The 12609-nt window shown below is 37.5% G+C and overlaps 1 protein-coding gene across 2 annotated transcripts in view; it reads right to left on the bottom strand.

Moving 5' to 3' along the window:
• Positions 1-12609, bottom strand: part of LOC117290355 (serine/threonine-protein kinase MRCK alpha-like) — a 60583-nt gene that overhangs the window by 26098 nt on the left and 21876 nt on the right. For both annotated transcript variants that reach the window (XM_033771708.1, XM_033771718.1), the window contains exons 5-15: positions 12046-12141; positions 11078-11320; positions 10421-10477; positions 9785-9928; positions 5074-5239; positions 4152-4314; positions 3431-3573; positions 2530-2637; positions 1804-1915; positions 1355-1495; positions 504-639 (exon numbers count right to left, since the gene is read on the bottom strand). In XM_033771708.1, the coding sequence (XP_033627599.1) occupies positions 504-639; positions 1355-1495; positions 1804-1915; positions 2530-2637; positions 3431-3573; positions 4152-4314; positions 5074-5239; positions 9785-9928; positions 10421-10477; positions 11078-11320; positions 12046-12141 (1509 nt within the window). The remainder of the gene's footprint in view (positions 1-503; positions 640-1354; positions 1496-1803; positions 1916-2529; positions 2638-3430; positions 3574-4151; positions 4315-5073; positions 5240-9784; positions 9929-10420; positions 10478-11077; positions 11321-12045; positions 12142-12609) is intronic.

Below are 12609 nucleotides of genomic sequence, written 5' to 3'. Positions count from 1 at the left end.
GCAAGTAATAATGAGAATCATTGTTTCCACCTGGTTGCCCAACTGTCCTTAGTTCATTCCATTTCTTTGAATGTAAAGCCAAGTGGAAATAAATAGCTTCAGCTGTGGCTATGACCAGACCACTAAATAGTCTTACACCCATTTCAGACCGGCACTCCAGAGTCGTGCCCAACCTGAATTAAGTACATGAAAAGTTTTACTGGACGCGCTTGAAGTCGAAAGACTGTTGCAGTCGTTTGAACTGACTCTGGAGCACCTTGGTTTCAGACATCCTTGTCATGAACCGAGCCAATGTAAATGTTATGTTTAGCTCGCCTATCAACCAACATTTATTTGGGTAGACCTAGATTGACTCCAAATCGATTTGGTTCAGCACACCTCTGGCGCGCCTGATTGAAACAAGATGGCTGCATGATAAAGATCAACTATTTAATGAGGTTGTCCATTTGTGGGGTTTTTTCCCGTTTAGGTTGACCCCCCTACTCTGACCCCCAGGCTCTCACCTCCTGACAGCGTTTATCATTCTTGCGGAGATCCAACCTCTGCATTTCCACTTTTTGATTCATGGCGTCACACTCTGCTTCTTTGTCTCTCATGTCCCGGGTAAGCTTCGTCTTCTGAGACTTCAACTCCGACATTCTAAAGGGGATACCAATCACAAATAGTCCAATAATATTATCAATTTAATATTTTTCCGCAGTTGATATGAGATGACCTGACCCTATAAATACAATTCTTAGATAACGCTGTGATTCTAGAAGAACAGATGATCCCGACTGCAATGACAAATCTTGTAGCAGTAGCTAGAATATTACACAAACGATTCCATACATTTTTCAAAGATGTGATAATGTCCAGGCATTCTTTACTTATTGGTTTAATAAGACAAAACATGGTTTGTAGTATCACAATGAAGCACTGCAACTGACCTGCTTACAGAATAAAACGCTATGTATTACAAAGACAATCAAAATCAGAAGCCAAATATCTGGACCAGCCAGATAACAATCTGGACCAGCCAGATAACAGAATAACATTACTCTGATAAAAATACAAACTAGCAATCGTAAACATTATCACAAATACACACCGATTACAGCCACCCAAAAAAAAAAAAAAAGTCAAAATATTTGATCTTTGGGAAAAAAACCAGGAATATTTTATCGAGTGCAAGGACTTTAATCGACATTTCAAACTATTTAGTCTCAAAGTTTAAAAAAAAAAAATTCCCAAGAATTAAAAAATCGGAATATCATGCATGCATAGCTAACTCCAAAATAGCAGCCCATAGACAGACAGTAGCTGCAGACGTCACCGTGCAAGAAGTCAATAAACAATGAGTGATGTTACTTACATTTCATTGATCTCAGCGAATTCTTGCATGGCTAGTTTACGTTGTGACACAGCCTCTTTCGTTTCTTTATTCAGTTGTTTATTAGTCTCTTGTAACGTCATGGCTTCTCGTTGTAACTCTTCCTTCTCTTGTTTTGAAGACCTGTTTCAAAACATTTCAAAAGTTACTAACAAACCACCGTATACAAGTATTACATAGCATACAAATCTAATAAAAAGGTACTCAAGGCGCTGCAACAATGCAAAGTTAGAGGTGTCAAGACCAGGACTCAAACCCACACTCTGCTGATCAGAAACACCAGAGCTTGAGTCTTGTCACGTGTGCTTGTACACTCGGCTAAGACATGCCATTCTTCTGGAACTGTATTTTGTGTGTGTTTTTCTTTGAATGAAGGTAAAGTTAAGTGAACTAGATAAATTTAAAGCCTTACTAATAATGTCAAGATTTACCTGTATTGTTTTTCTAGTTGCCTAATTTTAGAGTTCTTCTCTTCATCATCTTTCCTCATTGCCAAAGCATCTTGAACATCTTTCTCCAAGCGGTTGTTGGTAAGTTGGGCCTCTGTATAAAAAAAAACAATAAAAAAAAACAGATGATGACCAACTGGTGTATGACTTCCTGCTCACTTGGTCCAACAAATATCATTGCGGAGTAACATTCTAAGTGAATGACATTGACATTGATCATGTAGTTTGTTTTTCCATCAGTTGTGTCATTTGTGAAATTTACCCGAACTTGCAGCTACATGTACTTCCTGATTTATGACAACAAGACCTTGCAAATAATCAACTTCAAAGGCAGAAAGTAAAACTAATTAATCAAGGCTACAGAATAAATGCTTTAGAGGTTATAACAACTAATGTATTGATGATCTTAACACTAAACATCCACAGCTTTGGAATAGCATTGTGGGCTTTCCCAATTTGTTTTCTATTATTCCTTTTCTTGAATCTTTCTTGTTCATGGATAATCTAAACACTGAGAAATACGCTGATAAAAAAAAAATAACTTGGCGATATAATCAGGAGTAAGAGTGCTAGAGAAGAAGACCAAAGAGCGAATTTCTTGATATCAGAAGTAAGATACACTTCTGTTTTTACCAGGTAGACATAAAAATATGAATTCAGATACAAGTCGGAAATTATTGATCTTAATTGTCCTTGAATTATTCACACCTTTCAATTTATTATTCAATGAATCGATCTCATCTTTAAGATGTTTGACTTCATTGTTTCCTGAGCTTGGCGCTGAACGATTGCTGTCTTGAAGTTGTCGTGTTGCATCTACAAATCAATATGAGATACAAGAAGAGAAAGTTACTTTCTTATACTAAGCCATTTGCCGAACAACAACTTCCCCAATATTCACACCATTTTGGGACAGCCGACTGGAACTACTTTTATGGTGTGCATTAGTTTTACAAAAAGATTGCAAAATAATTATTCACAAAGTAAAACTGCAACAAACAATTATTTAACAAGCCCACATTGATAAAAAAGTACTCATCTTTGAATACAAAAATACTTAATGCTCACAAAGTTTTAAGGATGAAAGTATGTGTCAAACTTGCTGAAAGTGTGAATTACAAACAAAACAGTGGCCACTGAGAAAGTTTGCTGTTGTGACGTCTTGTACCTTGGTCAGCCCCAAGTGACCCATTCCACAATCGGATTATTTGGGGCTGACCCGGGTGAGCCCCGTGACTGACGTCAAAGCTATTTGAATGCATCGGGGGAAGACCCAGCTAAAAATGCTCTCAGCACTGCATCAACTCTGGGAGGAGCCTAGCGCCAGCTCCTGGCTGGAAGAGACCTAGAGGCCGCCCAAGATCATACTGGTCTCCACAACTTGGCCGTCCTAGTCAAATCGACCACATGTGGTGTTAGGCTGTAGGTCGTGGACACGAGAGATCGGCGCAGCAGACCCTTGCTGTCTCTGCGGCTGACTGATTGATTGATTGATTGATTGATTGATTGATTGATTGATTGAATGAGAGACCTGGGTGTACCCAAAGAAGCTTATCGAACCTGCACGTTAATGATTTAATTGATGGACTCACAGGGATTGTGGACCCACCTGATAATTTACTGCTGAGACTACTCTTCTCTGCTTCTAGTCTTTTGATTCTTCTCTCATAAGCTTCCACAGTGATGCTGTCTGTAGAGTCAGTTATCATTACATCTTTGGATTCTAGCAGTGACCCCAAGTCAGATAAGCAACTATTACCAACAAGAGAAAAGAAAAACACTTGTAAATATGTCACATCTCAATCAGACATCTTTGTTACATAACAGGTTATAATTGCGAGGACCAACTGCATCCATTAATAATAATAATAATGGCTTTTTATAATTCTATTGCACATATCCATCACTCAGTGCCGCTCAAGGCGCTTTAACATACATTTCCCTGCAAGGTAAGTGGGACTACGTTTGAATTATGAGACCTACTCCTTTAACATAGCACCATGTAATGGTTTATGAGGTGCTGTGGCGCAATATGCTGCCAATCAAACCGAGAACACCGGGGCGAACCCCTTCTCTTTTCGAAAATAGCACTAGATTCTTTTACGTGCGTTACAAAACACACTGGACCAACGGCTTTACGCCCCCATCAGAAGGACGAAGCAATGATTAAGTGTGTTACGTAAAGGACACAAGGTTCACGACTGGGACCCGAACCAACACTCTGCTGATCAGAACAACCAGAGTTTGAATCCGTTGCTCTTAACCGCTACGCCATGACACGCCATAATAGACTGAATGATTCTAGAAGTCAGTGTGATTGTGTGTCTCACCTATCCCTTGTAAATGAAAATCCTACAAATGGAAGATGGTTGCCAGTGAAGGCTGCGTGTGTGTTTGGTGGTACTGTCTCTGATTGCTTCAGATCCGTCTCATCTACATCAAAGTTAGATGTATCAGTCGGACTCTTTACGTCTGGTTTGTACGGCGGTGACACTGCAGGGAGAAGACAACAACATCAACAAGAATTAAATTAATTACTCAAAACAAATATTAAATTAAAAACTGACTTGGTAACGAGCTTTAGAGAGCTGTTGATAGTATAAAACATTGTGGGAAAACGACTCCCTCTGAAGTAATGTAGTTTTTGAGAAAGAGGTAATTTCTCACTCAAATATTAAAAGACTTCTAGCTAGAAGTCTTTTATTCTTATCTGAAAGTACACAAGGGTGTTTTTTCTTTCATCATATTCTGGCAACTTTGATGACCGATTGAGCCCAATTTTTACAGGCTTGTTACTTTATGGTTATGATGGGATACACCACTTAAGAACACTGGTATTTGACAATTACCAAACGTGTACCTTCCCTTTAACGAGAATCTGCATCAGGGATAAAGAATATTATTTGTTTTTACCCATACACCGATGTGTAAAGCACTGTGCATATTGCTCGGGTGGAATTCGAACCCTTAACCTTTGCCCCTCTAGAGCAGTGTCTTACCAACTGAACCACCGAGATTGCCCAGTAGCTAGAGGCTGTTCGCATCCTATATTTTAAGAGCATGTACTGCAACAATTTAATAGGGATAAAGAATATTATTCGGTTTTACCCTTACACCACCATGTACATTTGGTGTATTGGTAAAACCAAATAATAGTCATAATCTCTCTTTTTTTCACGCCCAATCTTTAAGTTTCTTCAGGTTCATAACTCAAAGTCTTTACCAGACTATTTTGACCGAGTCTCGACTTACTTTCTCTGATGTTTTCCCAATCAATGCCAGCAAAGAAAGGGTGATTCTTAAAGTCTTCCAGACCATTAATCCCAAGACGTTGTTCAGCGTGACATATCAGCTTCCTGATTAGATCCATGGCTTCTTCAGACACGTCATCAATGTCAGGCGGGAAGGCAAACTGATCCTAAAAAGTGAGATACAGGAAGAGTGGTCAAACTATTGCAATAAAAATAATAATGGCTTCTTATATAGCGCTCATATCCATCACTCAGTAACCCTAAAGGCGCTTCCACATCCTATAGTTTCCTGCAAGGAATGTGGGACTATGTTTCAACTATGAGATTTCTTTTTACATTGCACCAATAATAATGGTTTACAAGGTGCTGTGGCGCAATATGCAGCCAATCAAACCAGGAACACCAGGGCAAACACTTTCTCTTTTCGATATGTTCGCTGGGTTCTTTTACGTGCATTACACAACACCAGGGACCAATGACTTTACGTCCCACCCGAATGAAGAAGCAATCATGTTTAAGTGTCTTGCTTTAGGACACAGGTGTCATGACCTGGACTCGAGCCCACACTCTGCAGATCAGACACACCAGTCCAGTACTCTTAACAGCTAGGCAATGACACGCTGGAATACTTTTGGTTGTAGAAAACAAAAGAGGTATAACTGAGGGGCAGACAGAGGACAAGCTATGTCAGTGTCCTCAGCTGTGATTCGAGGGCAGAGAACACAATAGAGCTGCCTTCATGGGTAGGGCATGGAGAAGATTGGAATAACTGTAGGATGTCCCACCGGCGAGCAACATGTTTTGTTAGCAAAACACATTTTTATAAAAATAAATAATTTTATGAATTTTAGAATAGGGAGAGCCCAAGTGTTGGATTTTGTTAAAATGCAGGATTCCAGTAAATCACTCAAGGGGATTAGAGTCTAAACCTCTCCCTTTTTAACAAAAGAAATTTGACAACATAGCATCAACTAGGCACTGATGGATTACGTGCATTAAACAGCTTTCAACTTTTCGACAATATTAGTCAGTTTTTTGCCCTGATCCTTTTTTTTCACAATCCATTATGGATCTGACACTACCAGTGTTGTGTAGAACCAATCCAATGAATAGTGACTCCACAAGCTTGTTAACATTCACTCAACCTTAACTGTCCCTAATAGCTCCAGGTACACATTCTACATGGTATTTCCTGACTATAACAATACAGCAGTGATTTCATTGTTTGCAATCGCCATTCCACAATATAGCACTTTGTGTAACATAAACCAAACAGAATCATCTGAAAATCCACTTCCTCAATCATTTCTTTGTTGATTTTGTAAGCAACAAATAAATCCATTTCTTACGTTAGTATCAGTTTACATACGTATATCATGTACACAGCTATACTGTACATGTATGTAAACCATGCAGGAACAAACCAATTTGTTCAATTCTAGATACTACATTAAACATTGTAAATCAATAGATCATTAACCTATAAACTCAATACAAAGTTCAGTATAAGTGACTTATAAATACTTTTGTTATTTAAGTCAAATTTTTAAGCAAATTCTTGTTTGTACGTGGTGAAAATCATCTAGAGATAGACATATCCTGTACAGGTACCGCAGCCATCTTGTATTTTTGTCTCAATGTTCAGTATGCATCTCTTAGCTATATGTACAATGTATCACAAGCATTTTTGGCAAGTGATGGGACACAAGAAGCAAGTGAGAGCCAGTTCACTAAAAGTCCTTTATGCCAACATAAAATGCTTTCCGACAGTGTATTTTAACAAGACACGATGTTTGATGTGCATAATCAAAGAGTAAACTGGCTTAATGACACTGCTACATAATGGTCGCTACATCTACCTTTCTAAAAATCAATCAATATCTTCAATTTGACCTCAACTTTGAGTCTAACTTTTCAGCAAATACTCAGGTAATGAATTTACACCCCATAGACTCATTCTCCTATTTCATCTCATTTAAATAAAACAGAATACAAATGAGGGTCCAAAACACACACAGTATTAAACAAAAAAGTGGACAAAGCTTTCTGTAACATAATTCCTGTGTGAAATCGCATTAGTTCAAGCATCGTATTACTTGACTGGCCCACCCATGCATTCAAATACAACCTGGGTATCTATTCCAATTGCTTATTTATATCCACTTTTTTTAAAGACCAGCAAACAAATGGGCCAATGTAAGGGTGACTAATGACTGATTGTGTAGAATACACACATGGAGGTTTATCCTTAGGAAAACCTTGATGTGTTTCTGAAAGGAGGGTTGTTCCTTGATCTACGGTTAAAAACATGCGAGTTAACGCTGCTATGGAAATTTATGTTAGAGATGGACATTGTACGAACATAAATATGATTTTTACAAATGTCTACAACTATCATGAATTATGTAGACAGTTATTTAATAAATTCTGTGTTTTATTGTACTGAGGAGTGCAAGAGGAATTCTGCAAATTTGTAACAACTACTCTTCACTATAAAACCTCTAGTGCTTCACTCTTTACTATAAAACCTCTAGTGCTTCACTCTTTACTATAAAACCTCTAGTGCTTCACTCTTTCTTCAAAATGTTATTCCCCTCATTACTGACCCGCTCAAATTTACCTCTACCCTCAAGTTCCAAACTCTTGTTTCAAACTCAAATTTAACAACTAAAAAAATCTCCTTTATACAATTTGGGGTTGGAAAAAAAGAAAATTAACTGGATTCAATAGTGAATTTCCAGGTTGAACCCACCTCCTTTTTAAATACATCAACGAAAATCCGCAAACATTGTTATAGAAAGCTAACATTACCTTTGATACATGTGATGGGAAAACTGTGTACACGGCCTCACACAGGTAAAGCCAAGACCTTTCACAATTAGAATAACAAAAAACCCAATATGTTTCCATCCCCCAAAAACACCAATGCTAAACAAACTAAAGCTCTGTTTACACACTCTCTGTAACCCAAAACCATTGCCTTGTGCAAAGAGCTCAAATATGAGTCTATTTCTATGGATGGTAATGTGGATTATATTTCACAAGATTTGCTTGCGTTTAGCCAGTCATGTGGACAAGAAATACAAACAAAGAAACTGGAAATGTTGAACAAGAGATAGATTTGGAGGATTGGCTCTGATTTTAAATCAACTCCCCATCGGCATGGCAACAGCTTATAAACAAATCCCCTTCGGAATGTCAATTTTTGAGTAAAATATGCTACATTTACTGTTATTCTTCAGTGCATGAAACTGGAATTGCAGTTTTCAAAATAGAGGTTAATGAATAAATTATTACATGTAGGGCTTAGAAAAAGGGCCATCAGCCCTTTTAAATGTATCACTTTCGATTTTGTTTTCTGCGAATAATTAAAGAGCCTTCCCTAACTTCAAATCTAAACAACAACAGCTTTTGTGAAACCACAATAGGATAGGCTTTGATGCTCACATTCCATTAAACCTTTCATAGATCTTTTGTTTCTTTGCAATTCTCAACAAAACCAGTACCCTGACAAAGCTAGTTTTGTTGAAATTTTTACCCAACTTCTTCAGTAAAAATGTCTGAAAAATAATGTTTAATCATTTCCTTCTTGTAACCCCTTACTTAGAGTGGCTTTGAGCCTTGTTTGGGGCAAACTTGCACAACAAACAAAAAACTATAATAATAAAAACAACAGATATTTGGTGTTGTTTTTGAAAATGTAAATTTAGATAGGATGGTACATTTCAAGGGGCACCAATGTATTGACCAAGCAAGGGGCATGGAGGCAATTGCCGTTGTTGCTTCCATGAAGTATTAGAACCCAATTTCATAAAGCTGTTTTAAAAGCCACAAAAATGCAAACTTAATGTAATTTATGCTGGTAACCTGATTCTGCTACGCAATACTTTTCTGTGTTTAGCAAATTTTTGTGCTTTACAGGCTTTGTGAAATTGGGCCCAGGCCTGTAGTACTCTTCATGAAATAGGAATTGTCTGATTTCTGATTATTGTACTTCATAACAAAAGTGCCAACTGACACTGTTATGAAGTGCAATACACAAAAGTCTGACAATTCCTAAATCTCTTACATTAAACATCATTTTATGGCACTATCAAACTGGTATTTACAAGACACCTAATTGACTAGATAAAGATGACTTAACCAAACATCTAGCCTATTTCTTGAAATGTCTTCAAGGTTACCAACCTGGTTATGAGATGACTCAGAATGATGATATTAACTTCAAGCATAAATGTCACTAGACTCATCCAAACTCAAGCCACATTTCAACATTTGCATATGTATTTGGGAAGACGGAAGCTTGTCATTTACTGTAGACATATTTTGTTACCTCTTTTTCGAAGAGAAATGTTTAAATTCTTAAAACAATAATTTATTAAAATCTTTATTTAAGAAACAAATTGAACACCTTGCAAATTTTTTCACAAATTTTAATTTGAGGTTGAACAAAGACAAATTTCGTAGAGCGGGAATTGAACCAATGACCTCCAGATTTGTTGGCTAGCAGTTCACCAACTGAGCTATCCACCATGTGGTGGTCTCCCTATTTTGTCACTATCTTTGTTCGGGGGTGCCAGTCAGAAGCCATTCAACCATTAACTGCAGTGTAGCCAGAGATCACACCCACGTTTATGATACAACCTGGGAAGCAGCAGCCCACATTTAAAGTAATAAAAAAAATTGGTTTAGAATATTAAGAAAGGACTTACTTTATGGTTCATAATCTTGCCGTAGGTTTCCACAAGTGATTCTGCGTAGAATGGTGTCTCACCAAATAACATCTCATACATACAAACACCGAGGGACCACCAGTCACACTCTGGCCCATACTTCCCTTTGCCATCCTCCATCGCCTAGTCAGAAGAACCATCAAGAAATTATGAACTTAATAAACTGTGTAAGAACACCGTTATGAAAACAGGACCTAGGAACAGATTAATCTAACACATTGTGCAAAGACAGATCATAAATAGATGTTCATGAAATTTACTTCGACTAATTTCTATACAGAACAGCAGATGTTTAATTCCAGATCACAAAAGGGGTTTGAATATTATTTTCCTATCTCCAATTTCACAAAGCTGCATAAGCAACAAATATTACTTAACAAGTAGAGGAGCTGATACAACCATCTTGGAACTTGTTCCTGCTTAACAAGTTAAGTATACTACAGCTCCAATGAATCTCTGCAAGAACCTTGTCCAGATTGCAATGTAAGTTTTTAGGGAAATCATTCAGGGACACGGTGCAGAAATAGATTTCAAAATTCTGTCTGAAATACAATGTTCTATTCTATGTAAAAAAAAAAAAATAAAAAATAGGAAAATTAATAGAAGACTACCTACCCTGAGAATCTCAGGTGAAATATAATCAGGCGTTCCCACGGCAACATTTGACTGCACCTGAAATGTTAACCACAACAAATAAATAATTATCATGTAATAAAACACAAGGAAACTGACTGGGTTAAATCCTATAATAGTTTGGGGTTAACAAAAAACTTAACTAGGGCAGGACTTGGACCAACAAATTAATGTGCCGGCACTCTACCAGAGCTTTTTAGCCCAATGTTGGTGGTCTCCTCATTTTTTCAATATCCTTGTCCAGGGTGCTAGTAAGAAGCTGTTTCACTTGTAACTGTTGTGTAGCCAGAGATCACACCAAGTTTACGATACAACCTGGAGATCACATTTTAAAGCTGGATGCAACTGTTTTATTTCAAATAAGCCACAAGGAAAACAGACTTTGTAAATTTGAAGTTCATAACGAGATTGGTCAACATCTCAAAGAAATTGAGGACATTACATGTACATGACCTTTGTTCTAAGTACTTTGTATATCAAATGCATTCTGCCGACATCTTAAGCAACACATGCGTCATATTGTAGGTGAACCTTGCTCTCCTAAACGGCAATTGACATAGCTGCATGATGCATCTGTTTCAGATCACCAGGGAAACATCTATGACTTCTTCAATAAGACATCAGTCTCAATCCTCTTACCGAGCCATCATCTTGCATCTTGAGACATGATCCAAAGTCAGCGAGGCGTATGTGACCATGTTGATCCAGTAAGACATTGTCAGGTTTGATGTCTCGATGCACATAGTGTAATTGATGTATTGAGTCAATGGCTAGGACCATCTCAGCGATGTAGAAGCGAGACATGTCCTCTGGGAGGCGGTCCTCAAATTTACTAAGTAGAGTCAAAAGGTCACCGCCACTGTAGTAATCCATGACGAAATACTGTGGAGGCAAAACGGGTAATACAATGTCATAACAGGATCGACAAATTACATTAACACAGTATTGGACTTCTTTTAGCACAATGCCCAATAATATACATCAATGATTTGTTTTTGGAAGAGTAGATTCACAGGCATGTATGCTTCTTTTTGAAAGGGCAAGGGCACCAAGTCATGTTCTCCCTGGTAAAGGAAACCCTATGACGAATTGTAAATTTCTGCCGGAGCATTTCAAAGCACCAAGGCAATGACCAGGAGGCATGGATGGGCATGGAGGTGAAGTATCAGGCCTGTGTCTCCTTTTGCCTCAGTGACGGAGTGTACATCATATGTAAAGGGTCTATTACTACTCTCTCAACTTTGAAATAATTATCCGGAGGAATAGATAAAGGAATGACTTGTATTATAGTTGAGCTTAGACTTTATAGAAACAAATCAAGGTTTTTGTTGGTAACTAACAATGATGTACTTTGTCTTAATAAGGCTTACGAAGTATATGGAGTTTTGAGGCATTGATGGGGTATCAATATAAGATGTGTACTTTGCCAGGTAGATTTCGTTCTTTCGAGAACTGACATGCTATATATTCTACTACCGCGGAGAAGACTAAGGGAGACTTCTCAGTTCTGAAAAGAACTGTCTGCTTTTAAATACTACCTTAGGGGAAGGTAAAAAACTGGCTTGGACTATTACTTTAGCTTAAAGAGGATTGTTTTTCAGGCTTACCAAGTAGTCATCATCTTGGAACGAATAATGAAGATGAGTTATCCATCTATCGTCTCCCTTCACAAGAACATCTCTCTCTTCTATAAAGCAGGCCGTCTATTCAAAACAAACATACATCAAATCAAAATTAGTATTGAATAATTGCATCAGGGATAAAGACAATTATTTTGGTTTTCCAATGTGTAATTCCAACTGATCATTGGGTTAAGTTATTTGCTTTTCAATACAGGGTTCATGAAAAATTTGAATGGCACCAAGTGAAGACAACTGAAACATCAGCCATGATTCCATTGTGATGTGAACCCGTAAACATTCCATATCAAATGATAAAACAAAACCTTACTTATAGGCCCTAATAACATTTTATCTGAAAACTTTTCTTCTTATCTATTTTAAGAGCAAATAATATTAGTTTTAAGTTTTGGAAGAAGTGTCTGACTTTAATGAGGAGTGTCATATTTTTTCCTGAAAGTCTGAGTTGGGTTTACACTATTCTGAATGGGGAAAAAACCCAAGATGGCTATATTGATTACACATGGGATCAAAATGATAAGGCCAAACAGA

The sequence above is a fragment of the Asterias rubens genome, chromosome 1, assembly GCF_902459465.1.
Source record: "Asterias rubens chromosome 1, eAstRub1.3, whole genome shotgun sequence".
In the NCBI taxonomy this organism is placed as follows: domain Eukaryota; kingdom Metazoa; phylum Echinodermata; class Asteroidea; order Forcipulatida; family Asteriidae; genus Asterias; species Asterias rubens.
This window is presented reverse-complemented; position numbering and strand designations above follow the sequence as displayed.